The sequence below is a fragment of the Equus przewalskii genome, chromosome 7 (genome assembly GCF_037783145.1).
Source record: "Equus przewalskii isolate Varuska chromosome 7, EquPr2, whole genome shotgun sequence".
In the NCBI taxonomy this organism is placed as follows: Eukaryota; Metazoa; Chordata; class Mammalia; order Perissodactyla; family Equidae; genus Equus; species Equus przewalskii.
This window is the reverse complement of record NC_091837.1, coordinates 40,208,434-40,235,583: the sequence shown is the minus strand read 5'-3', so window position 1 is coordinate 40,235,583 and position 27,150 is coordinate 40,208,434. Positions and strand designations below refer to the sequence as shown.

Below are 27,150 nucleotides of genomic sequence, written 5' to 3'. Positions count from 1 at the left end.
AATTATATATGAATTATATCTCAATACAACTTTTATCAAAAAAAAGACAGAGCCCCTAGCAAAACCACACCCCATGGACACTATCTACCTCAAAACTAAAGGAAAGAGGATAATGATTATCTTTGAGGATGGCTCTGACTGGAAGGGAGCGTGAAAAACACACCTGGAGTGCTGGTGATATTTTGTTTCCTGATGTGTGTGCTGGTTCCATGATGTATTCAGTTTGCAATATTCATGTAACTATACACCTATTACGTTGTATTTTTTTGTCTGTATGTTTTACTTCAATAAAAAGCACACAGCACAAAGAAACAAAGATATGGAAAATATGAAAAAGTGGTGAAGAGTCATGCAAGCCAGAATGAGAAGATCTAACATATTTAATATAAGTTCCATAGGAAGAGAGTACAGAGAATGTGAGAGAGGCATTTGGTTCCCCAGAACTAGTGTAAGAAATGAATCCCCATATACAGGAGAGACAATGAATCCCAAGCAAACTAGACCAACAGAAATCCACTCAGACATATTTACATACACAAATTCACATTTTTATTGTATAAAAAGACATGTAATTTACCATATTAACCATTTTAAAGTGTACAGTACCGTAATAACTACATGCACCTTGTTATACAAGAGATCTCTAGAACTTTGTGTCTTGCTAAACCGCAACTCGATGCGCATTGAACAATTCCTCTTTTTCCTGCTCCCCCCAGCCCCTGGCAACCACCATTCTACTCTGTTTCTAAGAGTTTGACTACTACTTTAGATACCTCATATAAGTGGAATCAAATACATACTTTTTATTAAAAATTATTCTCCTCCCATTTATCCTTTACAGTCAGAGCATTCTATGAATTTTTATCTTTCTTCCTGTAATAAAGGATTCTCTCCTGTGGATGACTCTACCTGTTAGGGTGTGTAATTGACTATCCTTCCTGAAATTGACCTCTTGAGCGGTACTGCGTGGGAGCTCCCCCTTCTGGCCTCCCGTCTCCATTTTAAATGAAGTTTCCCTTCATTAATTTTCACATCACTCATTAGCTGTATGACCTCGAGCAGGTTATTTTGCCTCTCTGCCTCGGTTTCATTATCAGTAAAATTGAGATAGTGATAGATTTACCTCTCAGAGTTATTTTGAGGACTAAAGGGTTAACACAGTAATTTGAACAGTGCCTGGATCTAGTAAGTGAGATATAACGCTTAGCTATTTTTATGAAGTCCCTTTATGAGAATCTCCCTGCAAAATACCGAATCAAAATTTTTATTATGCAGTCTTATTTTTGTTCAATGTTACATAACACATTTTACGAATTTTCTCATTCCACGCCCCGCCTCCTACAAGTGCAATAACAATAAAATCCGACCGTCTTCTTCAGTCTCCCTCTCCTGTCTAAACCTGCCGTTTTCTGCCTCCCACACCATCCAGCTGAGAACTACCCCGGGAAATAATGAATGAACAGCCAGCCTCGCTCGCTTGTTTATTTATAGTCCGCGCTGTCAAGTCAGCTTAACTAGATCCAGCTGCTGTCTCGAGCAGCCAGGGAGGAAGGAAGGGGCGGCCGGGGCGGGCACAGGGCAGAGGAAGCCACACACAGCCCCTGCCTGCCCAGCAAGGGCGACAGCGACCACAAGCCCCCGGCCAGGGGATGCGGCCGGAAGTGCGGCCGGCCGGGGGCGGGGAAAGGTGACAGCGCGGAGCCGGGGGCGGGCAGCCAATCGGAAGCGCCGGTCCCAGAGGAGAGGGCGGAAGAGAAGCGGTCTAGTTCCGGACGCGGCCGCCGCCGCCATCTGTCACCTCCGCTCCGGCACCGGCAGCCTGTCGCCTCTGCCCCGCCGCCTATCTCCTCGGCGGAGGCTGTTTCCTGGTCCTGCCACCTCTCTGCTCTGTTCTCGTCGCTGCTTCTTCCGCAACATGGATCTGGTCAGAGTCGCATCGCCTGAGCCCGGGCCGGCAGCGGTAAGTGGCGTTCGGGGCTGACGCACCTGCCTTGGTCCCCTGGGCTGGTCCTCTCGGAAGGCCCGGAGAGGGTGGCAGGGGCCGAGGTGGCTCCGCAGGCGACTCGGGAAGTTCTGGGCCTGACCCCGGCGACTTCGGAAACGGGGGATAGGCGGAGGGGTTGCGGGGTGGGGCTGGGAGAAGCCGGGGCGGCCTGGGCTGCCTAAGGCCACCCTGGGCGGTCTGGGGTCTCTGTCTGGTTCTGCCCCTTGCTTTCTGCACCTCCTAGCATATATTTGGGCAGGACTCGCTTGGAAACGTTGACGTTAGAGGGAAAGCAAGCCTGATTCTGTTTTTCACGGGCGAGTCAGCCCAGGTAGACACAAAAAGCCCAGCAGAAAGGTGGTTAGGCAGCTGTTTCCCTAACTTGACAAGTGTGGCGATCCTGTCCGGCAACTCCTTGTTTTTGAAATATTGGAAGATAAGACCAGGCGCACCTTCCCTGCCCCCAGGCTGATGCTCAAGTGTATAGTCCTGCGGTTCACTGGTTATGAATCCTCATCTGCTTGGGCTTTGACGTTTAAGCTTCAGCGTATAGTGACCAACCATAGGGTTTATTTCACATTTCACATTTGGTTTCAGGCCGCTCCTTTTCATAATACTTTCATTAGAGGGATGAAAAGACTCTCCTGCCACTTTATTGAGCAAGAGTGCTTCGATTGGGATTTTGTGTCCCTCCAGTTAAGGTTGTGAAGGAACCCAACTTTTTTAGCTTCATAATTGTTCCTTTTTTGAGATATAATTGACATATATCATGTTAGTTTCAAGTGTACACATAATGATTCGAGATTTGTCTATATTGCGAAATGCTCACCACAGTAAGTCTGGCTAACATTCATCACCATACAAGATTACAGTTGTTTTTCTTGTGATCTCAGGAACTTTCAAATATACGGTTCAGTGTTATTAACTATAGTCACCACGATGTACATGACATCCCAGGCCTTACTTATTTTATAAGTGGGAGTTTGTACCTTTTGTCCACCTTCACCGACTTCTCTGTATGCTAACAGAATACTTGTTCCATTTAAAGGATCACTCGTTAATCTTACTGGATCTTCACTCAGGTCTTAACAGGAAAAGGGGGAAATAATTAGCTAAATTAAGAAAAGTAAAATTAATTTTATAAAAGTTCTCACACAACTGTAGGGAGAATCTAAGATATTCCATTGGCAAATGTTGTTACATCTACATGTTACTTTTTGTATTTTTTTCTCTTAAGGCCTTATTTATAAGGCCAAGATCAGTAGACATAAAAGGACAAAATCAGTAGACAGGTAAGGATAAATATATATCTCCATGTTAAATTCCTCCAGTTAAGCCTACATAAAAGCTTGTAAAAATGTCAAATGAGACAAACCTTGCTCAGAATACAACCTAGCCTAAGAACAAATTTCACTGACAAAACTAATTCAGTAATAAAATATTTGATATCAGTCATCTTTTTATTTAAGCGTATATCATCAGAACCATAAAATTTCATTCTCATCATTCAACAAAAAAAATCCTGAGGTTTATTGACGTTCTCTTGGGAAGACAGCATTTTGACAGGCAAAACAATTAGAAAGAGGCCGCAGGTATTCTTTAATCCTTTCCTTCTCTAACCTCTTGAAAGACTGAATTGATTACAGAGGCCTGCCTACATGGAGGAGGTAGAGATTTGAGGAAGAGCCTGAAAAATGGAAAGAATGGTAAAGGCTAGTGATTCTCGAAACTCTTCAGTCGGGACCTCTTTACACTTTTAAAAATCATTGAGAACCCCAAAGAACTTTTGTTTATATTGGTTATATTGATATTTGTCCTATCAGAAATTAAAACTGAGAAACTGAAAATCTTTATGAAGTCATTTAAAAGTGATATGTAATATAAATAACATTTTTATATTAAAAACTAATTTCCCAAACAAAAAAGATTATTGAAGAGCAGTCTTGTTTTGCGTTTTTGTGAGTCTCTTTAATATGCATCTTAATAGAAGTCAGCTGAATTCTCATATCTCTTTTTTTCTTTCAGTCTGTTGTTCACATTTTCAATCTGAAACTCCATCTTCATAGACGCGTAGATTAGAGCAAGTGTAATCGAAGATGGGTAATAAGAGGACAGTAGACATACTGAGAACAAACCGTGTTAATCTCTAAAAATGCACATTTGTGTCCTAAACCTACTACCTTAGAAAATTTTGGAAAACACCAGAATACCCAAGCACACATTCCAGCGGCCATCAGAGCACTATCTGATCATATCTGGCCATCATCATATCTGATAGAGACTCTGGAAAACCCACCCACGCTTTTGAGAGACTGAGACTGGGAAAGACAAAGAATGTCTTAGTACTGTTAGCAAAGTAATTTTGACCTCACAGACATCCTGCTGAAAAGGACTTGGGATCCCTTCCCCCGGGTTCTGGGGTGCCAGTTATAAAAGGCCAAACTGCCATAATGGACAAGGAATTTTAGGGGATATGCCAGGAAGGGAGGGTTGACAAACTGTAGGCAAAGGTGAGGAAGCACGTAGCTCTGTCGCAGATGGGTTAGCGGCGCTCCTCAGAGCTGCTGGGGCCATCAGAGACAGGGAAAGTGGGAAACTCACAGACAAGAGGAGCCTGAGGAGACATGATGACTACATGGTACGTGGTATCCTCCTTGGGATCCTGGAACAGAAAAGCTGAGGAAATATGAAGAAAGTGTGGACTTTAGTTAATAATCATGTATTGATTTGTTAATTGTGACAAATGTACAAGACTAATACAAGGGAAGCTGGGGATGGGGTATTGGGAACTGTCTGTACTGTCTTTGTGATTTTTCTGTAAATCTAAAACTACTCTAAAATTAAAAGTTAAAAACAAAAAAAGATTAGTGTTCTGTAGACCCAGACCGTGTTTTCCAGAGACCCTTGTGTTGAGAAGTAAAATTAGCCCCTGAAATATTCTGCCTGGGTCATCTTCTAGCTGCGTGGGTAGAAGAGGGACCTTCCTTCGGGTTAGGCTTCTCTCGACTTGCTTCAAGTTGAGGACTGAATTTTTATCGTGTGCTTCTTCATGTTTGCTGTTTTATTTTACTTAATTCTTTCCCATCGTTGTCTGCAGTGAAACCTCAGGGAGCTGGTTATGGGCTTGATAGATGTCATTTAAGGCAGAGTAACTAACCTGGAAAGGATTGTGCGGGGTTTCCCATCAGATCTTGATGCAGTGGGGGGTTTATGTTGATGAAGGGAATGGTGGGAAATGACGTTGATAGCTAGGATGGAGCAAGATTATGGAGGGCTTTTTTCCTCTATGCCGTTAGATTTACTGTTATTTTAACATTTAACAGAGTTTCTCTATTCACAGTGTTTGATTTATTGAGGAGTTGCAAGATGATGACAGAAGATTCCCCTACATATACCCTGTGGAGCCCCCAGTACATTTTCTAAGCCCCTCAGGAGTAGTGAACCCCCGTGTCCTGGAGGACTGCCCCCTGCCCGGCAGCTGTCCCTTACGGCCCAAAACATTTTATGGAGGGCTTTTGGCTGCTGGTTTGGAGAGTGTGGATTTGATTTCAGAGTCTGGGAGTTGGCAAACTTTTGGAAGTCTTTACTTATTTACCCTCACCGTGGAAGCTGCCTCGCTGTGAGGGGCCCAGCTGAGCTGGTCAGCAGAGGTCCAGGGCAGAACAGCTCTCGAGTCGAAGGCTCCAAGGAGCAGGGTCAGTAGGAGTAGGCAGTTAGGCTGTCTCGGGGCTTTCTGTGGTCTCTACATGGTCCCCTTTCCTATTCACCCTGTCTCGGGAGTAGCTAATTCTATGCCTCAAAATAACACAGTTACTGCCTGTCATTTTTGCCTCTTCCAAGGAGTTGTCAGTATGTAATACTTTATTTTTAATTGACTGCTGGCAAAAGACTAGAAGCATCCCCAGTGGGTGGGCAAAGGGGCTGACTTCAAGATGAAGAAAAGGACTTTAGCATAGTAGGGGTGTAGGAAGGCACCAGACCTCTGCAGCTGGGGACAACCTGGCAGATCCATGAGCTATCTCCAGTGTTTCCTTTGGGCACATATTATTCAGTAAATACTTGAGTGCCTCTTTCTATCTGAAGCTCTTTGCTGGGCTCAGAGAATGAGAAGACCCCACCTTTCAAGCAGCTCATGCTGTATTGCGGCTGATGCATGAACTCGAGTCTGGTAAACAGTCCTGCACTGACCGTGTTTGCGCAGGGTATGGGAGCACAAAGGAAAGGGTCTGATTTTGTCTGATGAAATTGAGACATCCTGGGCCGGCCTGGTGGCACTGCGGTTAAGTTCACACGTTCTGCTTCTTGGCTGCCCAGTGTTCGCTGGTTCGGATCCCAGGAGTGGACATGGCACCGCTTGGCAAAAGCCATGTTGTGGTAGGCATCCCATGTATAAAGTAGAGGAAGGTAAGCATGGATGTTAGCTCAGGGCCAGTCTTCCTCAGCAAAAAGAGGAGGATTGGCAGTAGTTAGCTCAGGGCTAATCTTCCTCAAAAAAAAGAAAAAAGAAAAGAAATTGAGACATCCTTATGGAGGAGGTGACGTTTAATTGGGGTAAATAGAGAAGGAAGACAAACCGTTGGGAGAGAAGAGCAGGTGTGAAGGCCTGAGGGGTGGAAGCACGTCCTATCTGGCATGTAATTGGTGCTGCTAGAGCGTAGGGTAGGTGGGGGTTGAGACTGGAAAGGTAAATTAGGGCACACTGTGAAGGGCCTTTCTCGCTGAGGAATTTGGATTTCATACTGCAGGCAGCACAGAGGTGTGCTTTGCTTCGCACATTCCAGAACCAGGTGATTAGGGAAGCCTAGAGCAAAATGCTGAGTGCAGCCTCTTAAGTCCTACTGCTTTGGTTCAAATCTCAGCACTTCCATCTACGGTGTTATCTTGGGTTGCAGAACCTCTCCGTGACTCAGTTCCTAAATCTATAAAATGGAGATGATATTGCAAATACTCAGTTTTTGTGTGGCTTAAATAAACGTAAGTTATATATATTCAGCCAAGTGACTCAAATATAGTGACTATTCCAGTATTGTCTGCTGCCCTACTGTTAGTGATTGCCAAATGTGATCGACGGTTCTGAGTTAGAGCGTACAGCCATTTGCCTCCTGGAACCTGGACTTTGAAGCTGACCAGACCAAGTGTTTCTAGGCTAAGTGGCAGCATTGTCTCCTCCCTAGATGATTTAGCAGGGTCTTGTGGCCTAAAGATTAGACATGTTCTCCAGATTACAGACAGCTTCAAGATTCCAGAGCTCAAAATCCTCCTCCTTAGCTGCTGCTAAGATCTGAGTAGACCTGGGAAGCCTCCTTGTGCCCTCCAGGTGGGGCTCATGCAAAGCCGGGGCACTTCTGCAGTAGGCTGGTATAGGTGTGTGCTGGGGGCGGTGCATCTCATCAGTCTCAGGAGGAGACCAGATAAAACTTGATTCGGATTCGCTTAGGCATAAGTGTAGTTATCTTTCATCACCCTTGAGTGCTCCATCCTAAGAGGCTGAACCAAGTAAACTCCTGAACCTCAATGCTAGGAAACCTGAACAAGGGTCCGTAGCCCTGTTGTCTCTGGGGGTCATGCCAACAGGCCCTTAGGCCGCTAGAGGGTCTGTACTGGCTAAATTTGATTAAACAATTTTGTGGCTAAAATGGGTATCATCATATGCTATATTCTATCTTACACACTCAGTAGTAGTTAAGGAATTAGTTCGGACTTTATCTGAAAAGTGGGAAATATTAAAACAATAGAAGAGCTCTAAGTAAGGAAACAACCAATCAAATCTGCATTTTAGAAAAACCACTGTGTGTGGTCCTGTGGAGAATGGGAAGCAGCAGGACTGGAAGCAGGAAGATAAGTGAGGAGGCTCTGCCGGTAGCCCCGTGAGGGGAGGGTGAAGAGGGGAGGGTGATACCTTGGAGCAGAGTCTCAGAAGGCGGCTAGAGAGCTGGGCGAGTTCCAGACATGTTTAGACATCATACTCAATATTAATGGTCTTAATTGCTAGGCTTTCAAATGTAGTCATTTGCTGCTGCTAAGTAAAGCTTACTCCCTCAAAAATTAGGACTTGTGAGATAAACCTACAGCTTGTATTTCTAGAGGGCTGAGATGGTGATGTCGTTGAGGAAGGCCGACTGCTGGCCACCCAGGAAGAGGCTCACGAAGTATTGCTTTGCTGTAGTGGTACTGTTCCAAGACTGTTTCTCAGCTTCTAAAGTTGAGAAATATAGTTTTTATTATTTGTGATTGTTATTTTTGTTTTAACATATCCCAAAGTGTCTTGAGAGGGGCTGACGCATCATTTTACATGTAAAAGACTTAGTGCTTAAAATAGGATGCAGTATAACTTCTAAGCGGGCTTTGCATTATGCTAGTTGCTATAGTCTCTTCCCATGAGAGAATCTACACACGGAGCCAAAGTATATGGGCATGGAATCGGAACAGAGAGTGTTAACGTGGACCCATTGGCTATTGGAGTGATGCTGTAATAGCCTGGTGCTTCCCCTCAACTAAAGGACACAGCTACCAAACCCTCTAGAAAGTGCTTTTGGCTGTTTTAGTTTACATTTATCCTTGGTTAGATTTGAGCTTGGAGATATTTTTACTTTTAAGGTGATTTCTGCAAGTAGATAATCATTCATTTTGGGTTGATTTAACTAGTTTAATTCTCAAAAGATAACCTTATTTCCAAGTTTGGAAGGTGCTAATTTCATTATTATGAATTGAATTGCCCCCTTTTTTTGTTTAAATAGTGTCCGTGGGCTACCCCTCAAAATACAGTATCTTGTTCTTTGACTGATGTCATGAGTGAACAGTTGGCTAAAGAACTGCAGTCAGAAGAAGAAGCTGCTGCTTTTCCTAAAGTTGTGTAAGTAAAGTTCACAAAGAATCTATTTTGCCTAGCTGCTTATTTTAACAAAGTTTTAGTATTTGATTAGTGATTGTCATGACACATGATTAAGAAATACATTTAAAAAAGCGGTAGAAAGAGCACCATACTGGGAGTTCACATACTGGGATAATTTGAATTTTGGTTCTGATTCTGTGATTTTTTTCAGTATTATCTTGGGCAAACCACTCTGTTTCTCTGGGGTTTAGTTATTCCAACACTTGAACCAGATGGTCTCTAAATTAACAAATAGTGAAGCGTAGGGTATAGTTTTGATCGAATGTTTGTAGTTTATCTTTTTATATATGTGCTGTCTCTCCTTTGATCAGAATGCAGAACAAATGAATTCTGGGTCTCAGTTTGGATTTTATCATAGCCCCTGTAGCTTTCTCCTGGAGCTCTCTTAATCCTAGTTGGTGCTCTCCCGGTGCCTGCCCTTGGTCAGCGGGCAGCTGGGCACAGGTGACTGGTTTGGTAAAGTATTTTCCCATTGTTTCTTGAGTACAATTTTTAACAGTGAAAAAGGCACATCCTACTCTTAGAATTGGTAGCATCTGTTTATACAAGCACATTATATTAGTTTATATTGCCTTATTTTGAATAGTGTTGCTGAAGGACCATTTATTACTGGAGAAAACATTGACACTTCCAGCGACCTAATGCTGGCTCAGATGCTACAGATGGAATTTGACAGAGAATATGATGCACAGCTTAGGCGTGAAGAAAAAAAATTCAATGGAGATAGCAAAGGTACTATGACCTTCTTGTGACAACTCCATTGGGTGGTAGAAAATGCTTATAACGTGCTCCTAAATAAATCTTCAATGGTTTTTGCCTTTTTAAGTTTCCATTTCGTTTGAAAATTATCGAAAAGTACATCCTTATGAAGACAGCGATAGCTCTGAAGATGAGGTTGACTGGCAGGATACTCGTGATGATCCCTACATACCAGGTATTGATGCTTTTATTTGGGAGGGGAGGGGTAGTATGGGGCACAGCAAGACTAAGTTTTCCACTGAATCTTTGTATTTTATATTTATCTTTGAATCTCCTTTGGTAATTTACTGTTAGATTCAAATATCTTTTCAGTCAATATCGAATGCAGCAATTTAGTCTTTGCTATTTTTACATACGTGGCTTGTCTTAATCACCTTTAGCAAAACCAGTTCCTACTCCCAAAAAGGGTTTTATTGGAAAAGGAAAAGACATCACCACCAAACATGATGAAGTAGTATGTGGAAGAAAGAATACAGCCAGAATGGAAAATGTAAGTTACAGAAGGTGTTATCTCTGAATCGAGAATTTTATTAGAATAAGGAAAAAACTTGGGGTTCCAAATACAATATCAAATAGAATATCTTAAGAAATTTAATTTCTAAAAATACCTTTTGTCCTTGCTAAAGATGTTTTAGATAACAACATAGCAATATCATAAAAACTCAGCCACTAATGAGAATATAATGTACCTCAGGATAAAATTCTACGACAATATTAAGAAAATTAGTTCGATTTACATTGATTCTAAAATTAACAGATAGTTCTCTTGAAAGTAACATATTTATTTTTCAGTATATTATTTTCCATAAAATAGCACTCCTACCCAAGAAACAGATAACAGTAGGTGACTGGGGGATAGCAATGGTAGAGAGAAATACATTCTACGATATACCCTTTTATCCTTTTGAATTTTTTATCTTGTACCTAAACTACCCCTGCAAAATCAGAAATGTAATTTTTAAAAAATAGGAGAAAAAGAAAAAAAGCATTCTTCCTGTTTCATAAGTATTGTGGTTAATATAAAACATACAGACTTTAGAACACAAATACTTGTTAAGTAAACATATTATTAAATTCTAGTAATGGTCCAGATCTCACTTTAGAACAGCCTTGTCCAGTAGAACTTTCTTCGATAATAGAAATGTTGTATATCTATGCTCTCTAATACAGTAGCCATATTTGACAATTGAGCACTTGAAATTTGGGTGGTGCAATTGAGGAACTGAAATTTTAATCTTATTTTAATTAATTTAACTTTAAATATCCACATGTGGCAGGAGGCTACCATATTGGACAGTGCAGCTCTAGAACATAATTCTCATGGTCAGCAGAGCTTGCTGTCCTAATCCGCTCCTCAAAAATAATTAATTATGAAATTGCATTTCTTTGGCAAGATTTGGTATAGCCTTCAAAATATAATATGTCCTTTGTCTTATGTAAAAGCAGGGAAAAAAAGCATATGCTGAAAGACCTTGGCTTTGGGATGTGGTTGGATGTTTTCCGTACCTAGAATAAACCCTTTGCTTTGGGTTGCAGTTTCTAAATAGCCTTGCTCGCCTTTCTTAGTGAGTTAGTTATTTTTTTTCTGTGATACTCCTGGGTTCTGCTTTTGATCATCTATTGAGTAGGAAACCTGTTCCAAGTAAAGACTGCTCTTCTCCTTGTCTTAGCTTTTACTGTTCCCATTTTAAAGTATTCAGATGTTATTTCTTTTTGGCAGTTTGCACCTGGGTTTCAGGTGGGAGATGGAATTGGAATGGACTTAAAACTATCAAACCATGTTTTCAATGCTTTGAAACGACATGCCTACTCAGAAGAGCGTCGAAGCGCCCGCCTCCATGAGAAAAAGGAGCATTCTACTGCAGTAAGTAATCTTACGTTTCTTCTTTAATGGAAAGGTCCATATTAGAAAATGTCGCATTTTCTAAACATACTAGAAAATGTTTTGTTTTGTTGGGGGAAAAAACAAAACAAAACTTCCTGTTTGATGTTTTTTTCATGAGATTGGCTTTTCAAATCAAAGATGTAAATAAAACCCAAGTAGCTTTGCTATTTGACTTTTCAAATTTAATGTAATGGTTATTAATCACTCAAAACGAACATTTTAGTGGTCATAAATTGCAGGTGAATGTTCCAAGATTAAAAAAAATTGTTTCCTGTCACATTATGACAAATTTATAACTTAATAGTCTAATATTTTATATTAATGAAGATAGTGTCTAATATCTTGAGAATAAGCTAATTTTTAAACCTTTAGAAAAACAAATGGTAAGTACACTAGGAGACTTATTTAAACTTTAGAGAGAAAGTAAGATTTTGACTAAGCTAGTGTCTGACTTTTAATGGTTCTTTTAGCTATTCACTTTCAAAGACATTAGAGTTATGGTTATGAGGATGAATTGTGTCTTGATAGCGCTCTTTTAAGAGCCTGTTATATATACATCGAGGTAAATTAAGTAATAAAGGTAAAAAAAGTAGATATTTTGAATGTTAGATTTTAGAAATAGCTCAGAAAATGTTGTGTGATTATTAGTCATTTTCACTTATAGCGCTTTATCTTTTGCAGGAAAAAGCAGTTGATCCTAAGACACGTTTACTTATGTATAAAATGGTCAACTCTGGAATGTTGGAGACAATCACTGGCTGTATTAGCACAGGAAAGGAATCTGTTGTCTTTCATGCATATGGAGGGAGGTAAATGAGCAAAATACAATATCATCATGTCAACAGAAGCTTAGCCCCTTCTCCGCAATATTAATGGATTTACACAAAATCAAAGTTAATGCTGCATGGCAAGCAGAGCAGTTTAAAAAGTGTTATTGTAGTGGCCGGCACCACGGCATAGTGGTTAAGTTCGCATGCTCTGCTTTGGTGGCAGGGGTTCACAGGTTCGGATCCCAGGCATGGACCTACATACACCACTTGTCAGCCATACTGTGGTGGCAACCCATATACAAAATAGAGGAAGATTGGCACAGATGTTAGCTCAGGGTGAAGGCAAATCTTCCTCAATAAAAAAAATAAAGTAAAAAATAAAAAGTCTTATTGTAGAAAGTCTAGACAACACAAGGACATATAAAGAAAACCAGTCTTGCTAATCCCACCATCCGGAGATAACCATTAATTTGTGTAGATTCTTCTGGTCTTTTTTCTATGCATATGTTGTTTTCTACATTACTGGAATTGTACTATATCACACAGGCGGCTGTAAGTGGCAGAGCAAAATTTGAACCTGGGTTTGTCTCCAGACCCATGGTCTTTCCACTGTGGGGCCCTTTGGTATCCTTCCTCCCCTCATAAATCTGGTCCTTACTTGAAGAAATACTAGATTTAAATAATGCTTGCATGATTTAAGGAAACGTCTTTGCAAGATCTTATACTATTTAGACCTTACCTTGTTACAAAAGCTTAGGTGAGTAGAGAATGGCATGAGGAAGAGAAACATTTTTAAAAGTGGAGCCTGTTGCGAGAACGTGCTTAAACCAGGCATCTGAAATCATCTGGTTACTGACCATTGAAGTCAGCCGGCAAGGCTTACTACCGCAGCTGTTCCTTACCCTAACGTTGTTCACAAACGAAACGGTTCAGATAGATTCCAGAAATTATTCTAGTTTTTTTTTAGGTTTAGAAGGTATTTACTATGTACTTAAGGGGATTCAAATGATCATTGATCAAGTCCTTGTCTTTGGTTTTCTTAACTATTTAACTAGTCTCCCTTTCTAGAGGAGGCATACATGTATAATCATATATCAGATTATACTGTTAAGTTCCAAAATGAAAAGGATAAAAATGAATGTTAGGATGAAGTAGCTCAACCTTTTTCAAGCTGTGTGCTCCAGAGCAAGTTATTTAACCTCATTGGAAAATTGACCCTCGCCTCATAGGATTTTTAAGGGGATAAATGAAATCACATTTGATAATACCTACTACATCATTTTAATCTTAATAAACATATTTTTTCTTCCTTACTTTAAGCTTCATTGCCCTCTTCCTAGATTTCATATGAGCAGGCAAATATAATTTAATGGCACAAATTATTTTAAAATGAAAGATTATGCATGGTAGAAATTAAAACTTTACAGAAAGGATTAAAATGAAAAGTAGGCTTCATCTGACCAACTCTCGACCCACAGATCTTTTCTCCAAAGATAACCACTATTAACAGTTTTTAGTCTGGTATTCCAGAAATTTGTATGCATATATCCCTTATTTTGTTTATACAAAATAGATTGTACTCTACATTCAAGATCTTAGTTTTTCAGTTAATGTATCTTAGGGCTTTCTGTATTACTAGCTTATACCACCCCATTTTTATAGTAGGCCATTCCATTGTGTGAATACACAGGAATGTCCTTGTACATCTACGTTGGTGTGCTTTTGCAAATATATCCTTAAGCTAAATTCCTAACGTTAAAATTGCTGTGGCAAAGACCATATGCACTTTTTTCCCTTTTTGTTAAATAGTGGAAGGCCTTGTTGAATGGAAAGTACCAGATTTTGCTCACTGTTTGGGCCTCTAAGCTGGCTATTGTAGCAAGCAGTGTTTCCTGATTTAGTAAAAATTTAAATAAAAGTTTTTTTCTTGTATGTCATACCAAGGCCAGAAATCTCGAACTTGTGTTTATCTTTTAGTGGTAGGGCAAATGCAGTTTTCCCTATGAGCTAGTCAACTCTGCAGGTTGTGTACGGTCAAAATGTCAGTAGACAGAGCCAGATTGCCCTGTGCGAAGGTTGACCGATTTATTCCCCCACCAGCAGTGTGCCTGTTTCCCTCATCCTCATCAATGCATAGTATTATCAGACTTAGTATTGTTTGTCAATGTGAAAGATGAAAAGTACCATTTTGATATTTTGGTGTGCGTTTATTTAGTTATGATTAAGGTTGTACATTTTTTTCAAGTGCTTTAGTAGCCATTCGTATTTCTTTTTCTTGTCATTTGCCTTGTCTATCCTTGGTCATTTTCTGTTATACTTAATGATACTTTGACATAATGAACGATCTCTCTTTCCTTCTGGTGGAATTGGTATGGTAATTTGGCATTTGTAAGTTAGCGAAACTAGAGAGCGTTTGGTGTTCTAAACTGAGAGTAAATGCTTTTAAAGTTTATGTTTGTCTTCTCTGCTACATAACAAATTACCACAGACTTAGCAGCTTAAAACAGCACCCATTTATTGTCTCACAGTTTCTGCTGATCAGAAGTTCGGGTGGGCACGGCTCAGTGGGGTTCTCTGCTCAGGGTCTCACAGGGCTGCAGTCTGGCTGTTGGCTGGGCTGGGCTGTGTTCCTTTCTGGAGCTTGGGGTCCTCTTCTCTTGGCACAGTTCAGTTCCCAGTAGCTGTGGGACTGAGGTCCTACCCTTTCTTGTTGTGAGGTGAGGTCTTCACTTTCTTGTTGGCCGTTAGGAGAGGCCTGCCCTCAGCTTCTAGAGGCCACTGCAGTTCCTGGTCATGTAGCCCTTTCAGTCCCTTTGATGCATCAGGGCACTTCTTCAAAGCCAGCAGGAAAATCCCTCACTCTAGTCTGCTAAGACTGGGTCGTAGACAATGGATTTAATCCTGGGAATGACTATACCATCACCATTGCCATATAATGTAAGCTAATCAAGGGAGTGGCCATGCCACCTCCACTCAAGGCAGTGGATTATACAGGGTGTGCACACCAGGGGCTAGGATCCTAGGGGTCATCTTAGGATTCTGCCCTCCACTAAGCTGTTTTGGTTTCTATTACTCCCAGGTTGGCCAAGTAATCAACAGTTATTTGAATAATAACTTGTGCTAGATTTTTCAGGGACTAAAGTGTAAGACATATTTTCTACTCTCAAAGACCTTATAGTGTAGCCAAGAGGAGAAGATTATAGCAAGAATTGTTTTGGTCAACAGAAGATAGTTACATAATAGACAGTACACAGTTATGTAAGTGAGACTGCAGTGTGCTTGGAATTAAGAACAGGACAAGATCATTGCCAGTCACTTTCAGGAAAGAGGTCGTGATGAAGTTAGATCTTAATCTGGACTTCAAAAATAGGCCAAAAACTCCAGTATTGAGTGCAAAAAGCTAGTTGCAGAATATATACATATACAATCTGTTTAAATGTTTAGAGTCTTACAGAAAATAATGTATGTGGATTTTTTTAATAGATGCTTATGTATGTCTGTACTTATGTATGTATCTTTTTTAAAAAACTAGAAAGATGCTATTCATGATCGTTATTGCCCCTGGAGAGGTGGAACGAGGCGTGAAACTACCTGGGGTGGTAATCGAAGGGAACTTTAGCTTTATCTGTAATGTTTAATTCTTTTTAAAAAATAAAAGGGCTGTAAATGAGAGGGTTGAAGTTTAGGCAATGAGGAGATTTACAGCGAGAAGATTAGAAGGTATGTGTTTAGAGGTAATAGGATATAAAACTGTGTAAGCAAACCAGAAATTGGTAAGGAGGACCTTAAAAGCTAGGCAGAGGGATGTGCAATTTACTAAGAAACAAGGAGATTTTTTTTTAGTAGGAGAATGACAAGATGAATCTTATAAATTAGACTCTAGCCTAGAGCCCTTCCAAGCAGGGAATCTCGTCAATGGTATTTTTGATAGGGCCTCATCTGGCTTGTCGTTAAACTATTCCAGTGACAGGCAGCTTATCAACTCAAAATCCAAAGACGGCTGTGATATCTTTAAATCACTGGGAATTTCTTCCTTGTACAGAATCTCTGCTCTGTCTCCCTGAAAATTGATTTATCCATTCACCAAGTATTTGTGCAGCCAGCACAAATGAGTGCCAGGTACTCTTCCAGATACTGGGGATACAGCAGAGAATGGTACAAGGAAAGGTCCCTGCTCTCATAGAATGTGCTTCTTCCCCACCCCAACACCTTCCAAGATGATAATACATAAACAAAAAATAGCAGATATGTGTTATGGTAGTTAAAATAGGGTGATATCATAGTGACTGGTTGACTACTTTTTATTAGTAGGACAGGGAAGCCTTCTCTGATGAAGTGACTTTTAAACTAAGATTTGAATGACTGCATCTAGGATACAATATAAATTTCAGATAGCAGAACATTCTAGACTAAAGAACAGCTAGTGCTAATGCCTTAAGACAGGTACAAGCTTGGTATCTTTTTTTTCTTCTTTTTTTTTTTGGATGAGGAAGATTGGCCCTGAGCTAACATCTGTTGCCAATCTTCCTCTTTTTGCTTCAGGAAGATTGGCCCTGAGCTAACATCTGTGCCAATCTTCTTTTTGCTGGAGGAAGATTGTCGCTGAGGTAACATGTCTGCCAATCTTTCTCTGTTTTATGTATGGGATGCCTGTCACAGCATGGCTTGTTGAGTGGTGTGTAGGTCGGTGCCTGGGATCCGAACCCGCAAACCCCAGGCCGCTGAAGCAGAGCACACGAACGTAACCACTACACCACCAGGCTGGCCCCCAAGCTTAGTGTCGTTGAGGGACTGTAAGGAAGCCAGTACACCTAGAGCATAGTGTGTGAAGGGCAGAGGGGAGGCTGGAGAAGTAAGCAGGGCTTAGATCAGGTAGGACTCTGTGAGCCAGGGGAAGGAGTCTGCTCTTTACTTAAGTGCACTGGGAACCAGAGCTGTGATTTGATTTTGTTTTCCGCTCAGACTGCTGTGTGGAAAATGAATTGTACGAGGGCAAGAGAAGAAGCGGTAAGATCAGTTATTATAGCCACTTAAATGAGTGCTTTGGACCAAGGAGGTGGTAGCGAAAGGAAAGAGTAAGAGACCGTTGGTGTGTGTTTTGAAGCTAAGAGTCGACAGTGTATGTGGTTGGATTGGATGTGGGGTGAGAGGAGAGCTTCCCGGCTCGAGCAGCCGGGCGGTGCCATCTGCTGAGCGAGAGCCTGCACGAGGGCAGATTTAGGGTGCGGTTAGCAAGAATTTTTTTTGGACATGTTAAGTTTGAGATGCTTGCTGGACATCCAAGTGATGTCAAGTAGGGATCGGCTAAATGGGCCTGAAGTTCTGGAGAAAGTCAGGACTGAGGATAGAAATGTAGGAGTTACCCGTATCTAGATGACATTTGAAGCCATGGGGCTAAATGAAATTCCCCAGGAAGAGAGGGCAGCTGGGAAGAGAAGGGGTGGCTTAGAACCAGTTGGAGTACTCTGACCTCAGAAGGAGTCAGCTGGGACAATATGGTGCGGAAGGAGGAGTTTGGGAGTTTGAGTCAGATTTTTGTCCTCTGGAAATATAGTTCCTTTCTTTTTCAGATTAACATCCCTTCACATATTTAAAAGTAAATATGTTGTCTGTCCTTCCATCCTCCTCCTTTTTGTTCGCACTGCCACTGTGATTCAAGCCCTTTCAATGGCTCACTATGGTGAGACTGTTAGAGTAGCATCCTAGGTGGGCTTCACCCTCTAGGCTCTCCTGCTCCTTTCCATCCTGACATTGTCGTTGACTTGATCTTCATGACGTGTGTCAAGCCCTTGCTGATTCCTCTTTCCTTTGGGAGTACATCGAGGCTTCCCACCCAGGCAGTCCGGGCCCTGCACAATCTGCCTCCATTCCGCCCCTTCAGCTCTAAGTGCTTTCATTTCCTCTTTCTGGCCAAGTCTTAACTGTAGCGTTTGTTGGTCCTCAGACATGTCCTGTGGTGTCCTTCCTCTGCTTTGTTAATACTGTGACTGTACTTGTTCATATCCCACCCATTGTCCTGGTTCTGTTTCAGATGCCACCTGTGCCGGGAAGCCTTGCCTGACCTTTCCAATCCAAAGGGACCTGTCCTATTCATGTACTTCTATTCTGCCCGTCCCTCCTTGCATGCTCATAGGGCAGAGACTCCTTTATTCACCTTATATCTGCTAGGAGTGGAAGACGCATCTTTAAAGAGCTGTTCTGTTTTGTTTGTTGTATTGAATTTTGCCCCTGAACCATCCCAGGTAGACCGTAGCCTATTTTCAAGTATGTGTGTCTTCATTGCGCCTCGAGTTTGATTTCATAGTCATTAAGTGAAGATTATATTATGGATTGTTGAAAAATGGTTGACAGTTTATTTGAGAGTATGTTTTATTAAAAAAACCAAAACCTAAGTTTTATTAAGACCCAAAACTTGAAAGCTTAAAAAAAAACCCAAGGCTCAATATTCTCAGAGAAGGTAGATCTACTTCTGTGTTATAGAATCTTTATTTTGAAATTGTTTGACTTGTGAGCTGGCAGCTTATACTGACTTAATTTTTTTTTCTTCCACTTAGCATGGAGGATGAAAAAGAAGATAGTAAAGTTATACCTACAGAATGTGCCATCAAGGTATTTAAAACAACCCTTAATGAGTTTAAGAATCGTGACAAATATATTAAAGATGATTTCAGGTTTAAAGATCGCTTCAGTAAACTAAATCCACGTAAGATCATCCGCATGTGGGCAGAGAAAGAAATGCACAATCTCACAAGGTAAAGAAAATCATTGTGCTGGAAGTAATGTTGGGTACTTCCCTTTCTGTGTCAGGCCCGCTAGCCAGGCAGAAAATCCATGCTTGCTTTTAAATTCATCTATAGAAATTGGTTTTCTATTAGAAAACATTTCTCTGCATATAACCTGAATTCATACTTTTAGGATGAATAAGCTGTTTTCTTTTTTCTTTCCTCAGTAAAGTCTGAGGGAAATGAAGTCATTTTTTGCCTAAGACATTCTGTCACGTATCTAAATGCTATTTTTTTCAGCTTCCAATTAGGCTTATTATAATGATTTTCCTTTTTTGTTTCAGAAAATTTTTACTACTTCTAATGGTGGTTAATTTGGTGGGGGTGGAGTCTTTTACAAGTCAATTTGCATTTTACTTTAATTAATTAGCCTTGTTTCTCAATTCTCTATGCAGAATTTATCAAGGAATTTGTCAACGAAGTAATTTAGTAATGATCTTTCTCATTAATAAACCTCCCCAGATCTTAATCTATTAAGAGCTTACTTTTAGGTTTTTTCTAAAGATGTTTGCTTTTAAATGTAACTATCCATATTTATTAGTTGCAAAATTCTTCTGCTTAGTAGGACTTCTAAGTAAAATAATCCCCTAAGAGGCCTTGCCGTGCTCCTTCTCTGTGCTGCTGACATCTCATCCCTGCCTTTCTTAAATTCTTCAGCAGCTCCTGTAGTCTTTAGTGTAAAGTTCAAAGTCCTTTTGTGATATGGAGCCTCCTTGTCTCTGTGGCCTCAAGCCACACTGCCCGTCCTCCTCCTCAGGACCCAGCTGTGTTGTGTCTGTCCATTCTCCAGTGGACTGTGCTCTTAAACACCTCCATGCATTTCCACAAGCCACTTCCAGCCTTAGACTAGCACTTCCCCATAATGTCTTAATCCGGCTAATTCCTGTTTGCTCACTTCTAATAAGCCTTCCGTGAGTGATGCTGCGCGCTCCCATAGCTCTTACCCCCACCCCCGCTAGTGCATGTACCACACTGCTTGTCTGTCATTTCTACTAATCCGTGGGCTCCAGAGGGCAGAGGCTGTGTCTTACTGTCCTTGCATTCCCACATCTGCAGGGCAGAACATAGTGCCAGCACATCGCAGGCCCTCATTAGAAATTTGTCGAATAACTGAGAGAGTCTCTCCTTCTGCTCTTTACATTCTTAATCATTTCTTTCCGTATAGAATGCAGAGAGCTGGAATTCCTTGTCCAACAGTTGTACTACTCAAGAAACACATTCTAGTTATGTCTTTTATTGGCCATGATCAAGTTCCAGCCCCTAAATTAAAAGAAGTAAAGCTCAGTAGTGAAGAGCTGAAGGAAGCCTACCATCAAACTCTTCATGTAAGTTGTGCCTGGCAAAGCATTCACACACCAACTGTTAAAATAGTTCCTGTAACCTTTAAAGAAATTTCCTAAAATAGTACTATTTTAAGGTGAGTTCACAAGGACAAACTGAAGTTTGGGAAGAATGTTAACATTGAGGAGTTGTCTTTATATCAGTATGTAGGTGTGCTGAGGAGTTTGGGAAAAATCAAAGACCTATGGAGCAAGTAAATGCTCAGTTATTAGCATTAGTGACACAGAAGCATGAAGCTGTTATTCACAAAACTTCACTAAATAAAATTTGACAGTACCACATTTAGCAGATAGCGTTCCTCACTGGTCTGTGTGCCCTCTTGAATGTTAGAGCTCTAATAGCAAAAGAAATACCTTTCTTGCTGGGAAATTAGAGGGAAGCAGACTTGATCTCGTTATAAGAGTGAAAACTGAAGATGGTACAGAGTGGTTTCTCTGTCTAGGCAAGTGTTAGAATTGGAAGGCATGTCAGGAAGCTACTTATGCTTTGGGACAGCAACTGAATTCGATCTGAGGTCCTTCTAGCTTAAGAAAATGCTCTTAATATTGTCGTTATTCCTGTGTATTGTTTTAATTGAATAGTGGAGAAACACATGCTTTTTACACAGTCTCTGCATGGAGCTCTTATGTCATGCAGTAGTTGATGTGAACATGAAAGTGTTATCCAAATCGATTTTGTAAGATACAGCTAGGGAGAGAATCCAACTTTCTTTGCCTCCAGTAGAAAATATTCAAAGGAAAATCAAGTCCACTTTCTTGGCTTCTTCTGGCAGTGGGGGTGGTGGGGAAGAGAGGAAGTAGTGATGTCCTTTTCCTCTTTGTTTCTCTTAAGGCTGGGAAACAAAACATTAATGCTGATTTCTACCATAAGACTAGAAGTCACTTTCAGTAAGGAAAATATAATGCCACTTAATTTGTAAGAATGTATCTCTTTCCCACTATGTCTAGCAGGAAGTACTTTTTACCTTGAAATTGTATACACTCCGTAGAGGTCTCAGTGGGATATTTACCCTTTTATGAAGGTGATCCTGGGTCCCCTGGTTAGTGACCATACACATGGCTGCTCTCTTACCCATGTGTGAATCCAGGTCTGCCTCTTGGCCCCCTGATCTCCTTGCTGTCACGTGGACAAGGAAGTAGAGTGGCACACATTCATCCTCTCTGTTGTCTCCCTGTTTCCCCACCCTACCTTAAAAAAAGAAAACAAGGAAGCCCAGTCCTAGGTTGTACAGACAGGAAGTAAGTTCTTTACCCTAGTTTTGCTTTTTCTGGACAATATTGGTTGACGTAGACGTTTTGGTTGTATAGGTAAATTAGAGCTGTTCCTTCGTGTCCTAAATGTCTGCCTTGCTCCTCACAGCTGATGCAGAAGCTATATAATGAGTGTACGCTCGTACATGCCGACCTCAGCGAGTATAACATGCTGTGGCATGCCGGGAAGGTGAGGAGCACATCGTGTTGATGTTCACATTCAATGACTTGATGTACATTCCCGAAGGTAAAGAAATCACTGGGTGCTCTATATTTAAACAGGTCTGGTTGATCGATGTCAGTCAGTCTGTAGAACCAACCCATCCTCACGGCCTGGAGTTCTTGTTCCGTGACTGTAGGAATGTCTCACAGGTAGGCATGTAATTAATATGTCTTTTTTAGGGGATATAACAGATCGAAATATTTTTCTCACTCTAAGTAAGATAGTCTTAGAAATTGAAGGAAGAGTGTGGTTGCTGGCTGCTTTCAAGATAAAAATACAAAGATCAATTTTTCAGGTTTCATTTTCAGCAAGAATTTGATTATATGCCTCACATTTGAGCCATTGAATTCAATTTCCGAGAGAATAGGTTTTTATTTTGGCTCCAAATATTTAAGCAGTCAAGGAGACATTTAACACATGCACAGTGCTTAAAGAGAAGCTGGCATATGGTAGGCCTGTGGGCTGACTGCCAAGGTTATTATCATGAAAAGGAGAGTAGTCTTCTTAGTGGTACTGTGTCTGATCACTGTTTGTAAGGCAGAGTAAACAGATTAGGGAAGGTAAAACTAAGTAATCACAGAGTTGGATCACAGTTGTTTGCCATTTCTGAAGGAAATGAATTGTTAGCAACAGATTCAGATAGCAAAGATCTTTCTAAATGATAGAATAATTTCATACTGGACATAACTTCTGAGCCTGCTTGAAAATTGTAATTCATGGGATTTAGTGAATGTTTTGAGTCGAAGCATTCAAAGCAATGCCAAGCAATTTTATCAACCACTCATTTTTATAGCTATTGAAGGTGCAGTGTGATGGACTTAATCTGTAAGACAGCACAGATGTGTAAGAGAGGACAAAAAGCAAGTAGAACCTGAGTGTAGTTAAACTTGAAGTAAGAAAATCTGGGTTTAAAAGCTGGAGGAATTCCGTGGTGTCTTACAAGTATACTATTCCCTTGTGGTTTTTTTTGTTTTTCTTGGTGAGGAAGATTGGCCCTGAGCTAATGTCTGTGCCAGTCTTCCTCTATTTTGTATGTGGGATGCTGCCATAGCATGGCTTGATGTAGGTCCATGCCTGGGATCCAAACCTGTGAACCCTGGGCTGCTGAAGTGGAGCACGCCAAATTTAACCACTATGCCACCAGGCCGGCCCAACTATTCTTTGGTTTTAGTTTCAGAGAGGACCTTGCTAATATCTCTTACTGACTTACTTGTATTCTTTGCCAGTTTTTCCAGAAAGGGGGAGTAAAGGAAGCCCTCGGAGAACGAGAACTCTTCAATGCTGTTTCTGGCTTAAGCATCTCGGCAGATAATGAAGCTGACTTCTTAGCTGAGGTAGGCCTAGTTACTTTTCACCCTGCTGGTAATGGAGTACTGGACAGAGTAGATAAGGGAAACCCAGAGCTCACTTTACCCTCTCTTCCCCCCAAACAAAATTAATATGAGGTTTAGGTGACACATGGGCCCTGCCTTTAACTGAATGTAGAAAGTTAGCAGTGGCCATCCTTGGAAATAACCAATCATTACAATCCGGATCTATAGAACCACACAAACATCTCCCTCCAGAGAAGGTGTCTTAAAATTGAACAAAAGCATAAAAGTAACACAGCAGCTACTTATTCCTAACAACAAACCAAAGCAGAGAATGGTCGTAGAGTCTGTTCCAGAGCTCCCCACTATGACTTGAATTTGGCCATGCTGTGCTGGAACCAGAGGCCAGAGGAAAAGTAACAGGAAGATGGTAAATCCAGCCTCTAGCTCAGGACAGTTGCTCAGTGAGTAGGTGTTAGAGTTGTTGAATCAACACTGGAATTTCCTTTTTCTGGTGCCCTGAAAGCTTTAGAGAGTACGTAGTAGGACATACCTGATTCCAGTTGCTAGCTTAATAAAGACACTAAATATTGCCCCTGGTAATATTATCAAGTAAAAATTGTACATGTACGTGTCACTCATATACATGTATGTGACACACTGTAATATGTGTCACACATTGTGATTCTAATCAAGACCAGTGTCATTAGGAATGACCTAGTTTTAAGAGAGTGAAAATACTGGTTCAATCTAAAGTATGGTGTCTGTGAAGGAGGATTTTGACAACTGGACTCAATGTATTAATTTTGTAGATAGAAGCTTTGGAGAAAATGAATGAAGATCATGTTCAGAAGAATGGAAGGAAAGCTGCTGCGTTTTTAAAAGATGATGGAGGGGCACCAATCCTATGCGATGAATAGCAGCGGCGCCCACTGCTTCAGTGGCAACACAGTGGTGATTGTCAGCTGCCAATGGCAAATGAAGTGATGGGTGACTCGAAATACCAAAACAAGAGGAGTGTACAATGGTGCTTCTGTGCTTTTTTCCCCTTGTGATCCATTTGCCAGACGTGTGGAATTTTTAGCTCGGCATTGAGAGAATAAATGTCACTACCTCTCATCTTATGAATAGGATAATCTAATTCTTCAACAGCTACAAGTTGTCTAGCTGAAATAGACATGAATTTACAGGATTCATGGTATAAAATGTTTTGATGAGAATTTTTAAAATTTAGGTCACATTTCCAAATGTGAGAGGAAAGGACTGATCTGTTTATGGGGGAGGCTTTATTACAACATACTTGCTTTCTTCACTCCCTGTTTTCCGTTGCATCTTTCCTTGAATATTTTATTGACCTAAAATTTGGCCTTCTCACATCTTTTTCCAGATTGTGACCATGACTCTAAAGGAAATTTTCTTCTCTTTAGTAGGTGTTGTAAATGGAAATGTCATTTCAGAATGGCTGACAGAAATAGACATAAGCAAAATACTTTTTATTGGTATATCATGAATATGAACTGAATTCTACATTTCCATACTCTTATCCAAGAAAAGGCATCAGGTTTCTGAAAGAGATAAGTATATAAGAACTTCTTAACTATCCAAATTTTTAAAAATTTAACTTTCAGCTTTTCTACATTTAGATAAAATGGTTAGGATACAACTCATGGTGCAGCTACTCTGCATTTATAATGAAAATATAAATTGTCTGGAAGGACAGAATATAATATTTAACGACGTTTGACACATTGTAATGAAGTCAATGAAACAAAGTTCAGTTTATATTTCACTCAAACTGTATATTTATTGATTGCTTTTGAGAGAAATATAGTAAGTTAATTAGAAATATTAAATAATCAGGAGATAAAAAGTGTATAAAACAACTCGGGTACCAAATTAACCAACTAATTGGAACTATCTGGCCTCACTTTTAATAATCATTAGTACTGGCTGGAAGCCACTTCATCAACAAAGCAAGCGCTGTACTGGAAAAGTCCGCGGGCTCTGGTAGGATCGAAGTTCCTTAACTAAAACGTAATCATTCCTCCTATTCCTGAAGTCAGATTGGAACCAATAAAGACTCGAACTTTCTGTGTGGTAATAGAAAGTAAAAATCGAAACATCATTTACACTTGAAAACTTTTCCTTTAACATTATTTAAAAATGCCAAATATGTTCCTTCTAGGAAAATATTCATTTTTGTTTCTCTTGTAAAGCTTTTACCTGCATTTCAGAGAAGTGTGGTTTGGGGTAGATATCGTTACATTTCTGAGATGTTTACTACCCTGAAACAAAGAATTAGATGACTGGCGATTATAGGCTTTCTGGAAGTTTCAAAGAACTGATGTTAAAAACCATTAACCATTGAAAACTTGTTTTGTTTTGTTTTCTGACATACTCTGTTTAACAAAGAGCAGCAAACCATTGCTGTGTGGCATTCTTGGAGTGTGCTGTGAACATGCTTTTTAAGAAATTAAACATGAAGAGATCATTTTAGAATTGGTTCTTCGTGTGGTTTCTTCCTGTTCCTTCTAGTTGTGTCTTGGCACGAAGTTACCCCTTGTGTATAAAGTTAAACAGTGCTATTTTAAGCTGTTTTTCCTCCCTTAATTTCCCATATTTAGATTTCACTTTTAAATGACCTACTTCGCATTACAAATAGGTTTTTCCCTTTGTATAGATCAGAGAGTAAATTTTTCACAAAGTGGAAAATGTTGGTTTGCTAAAGAATCAAATTCAAATGGAAAAAAACACAAAATATAGAAATAAGGATATTTTGCCTCACTTTAATAGAATTGGATATATCAATATCTGTAAGTTATCAAAATAAGAATGTGGAGGGAATTTTTATTTCAACAAGATAATTCATTGCCAGTTTTCTTTTTGTAAAAAAATCAGTTTTTCTGCTTACAAAACTAAGACCTGCATGCTAATTTGAATTTAAATATTACAGAATTTCAGAAATGCTAAAGTAAAAGTCCTTTGAATTTCAAAAACAACCATTTATAGTGTGGCATACATCCCTGCCAATGTATTTTCCTTAGCGTCTGTTACGTTATTCTCTTTAAAAAAAAAAAAAACAAGGGGCTGGCCCCGTGGCCGAGTGGTTAAGTTCGCGCGCTCCACTGCAGGCAGCCCAGTGTTTCGTCGGTTCGAATCCTGGGCGCGGACATGGCACTGCTCGTCAGACCACGCTGAGGCAGCGTCCCACATGCCACAACTAGAGGAACCCACAACGAAGAATACACAACTATGTACCGGGGGGCTTTGGGGAGAAAAAGGAAAAAATAAAATCTTTAAAAAAAAAAAAAACAAGACTTCGAACAGAAGGAGAGAAGAAGCAAGGCAGCCGACGGGGAATGCTGATCCTGGGGCCCCTCCAGGAAGGCGCAGCGGAGGCCCTGAGGGGTGTTGGAGGCAGTACTTGTTCGTTTTCGCTTGGGGCGTGAGAAGAGAGCGTAGCCCGCATCTTTTGAGATTCTGAGCAGTTTTCCAGCACTTTAGAAATTGGGTGGCAAAAGCTCATCTGATTATATTTCCAAACCTCAATAATTATATTTTTGAAGATAGATATTTTTCTATTTGAGTTTTATATAGATTACGTAACAAAGAATGATTGAAGTTGTCAAAGTTTATTTTATTCTTTGAGATGTCAGTTTATTTGTTTGAAAGCCTCTTGTTTTTCTTCTTTGATTTCCCATTTGTTTCCCAATTCAAAAATGTGAAAAGGTTACATTCGGGAACAGCATTACTTTTGTTATCCTAGACTTTCCAGCTTTCTCCCAAACATAGCTGTTTTTTTGAAGTTAAGATCGAAGATAAGAGAAAGATAAGCAGATGGAGGGGCCAGGGGGATGTTCATCACGGAATAACGAGGGAACTAGTACTTACAGCTCTAAACTTTTAAAAAATCTTTCGAATGCCTTCTGCGACAGAGAGAACACATTACCAAAC

At 40.4% G+C, this 27,150-nt stretch overlaps 1 protein-coding gene across 1 annotated transcript; it reads left to right on the top strand.

Moving 5' to 3' along the window:
* Positions 1–1,377: 1,377 nt before the first annotated feature.
* On the top strand, positions 1,378–25,695 carry RIOK3 (RIO kinase 3). Its single transcript, XM_008536145.2, has 13 exons — positions 1,378–1,960; positions 8,722–8,837; positions 9,463–9,608; positions 9,703–9,810; positions 10,016–10,125; positions 11,356–11,499; positions 12,202–12,329; positions 18,845–19,042; positions 20,238–20,397; positions 21,773–21,853; positions 21,946–22,035; positions 23,113–23,220; positions 24,009–25,695. Exons 1-13 carry the CDS (start codon positions 1,916–1,918, stop codon positions 24,114–24,116), a joined length of 1,542 nt encoding a protein of 513 aa, XP_008534367.1. The 5' UTR covers positions 1,378–1,915; the 3' UTR covers positions 24,117–25,695.
* Positions 25,696–27,150: the final 1,455 nt, after the last annotated feature.

What these genes read in the sequence shown, in the direction of transcription:
- RIOK3 (XM_008536145.2), top strand. Translation starts at nt 1,916, where the DNA reads ATGGATCTGGTCAGAGTCGCATCGCCTGAGCCCGGGCCGGCAGCG. An exon ending in GCTGCTTTTCCTAAAGTTGT is followed by an intron (nt 8,838 to 9,462) that starts GTAAGTAAAGTT and finishes TATTTTGAATAG; the next exon opens with TGTTGCTGAAGGACCATTTA. An exon ending in ACTGTAGGAATGTCTCACAG is followed by an intron (nt 22,036 to 23,112) that starts GTAGGCATGTAA and finishes ATTCTTTGCCAG; the next exon opens with TTTTTCCAGAAAGGGGGAGT.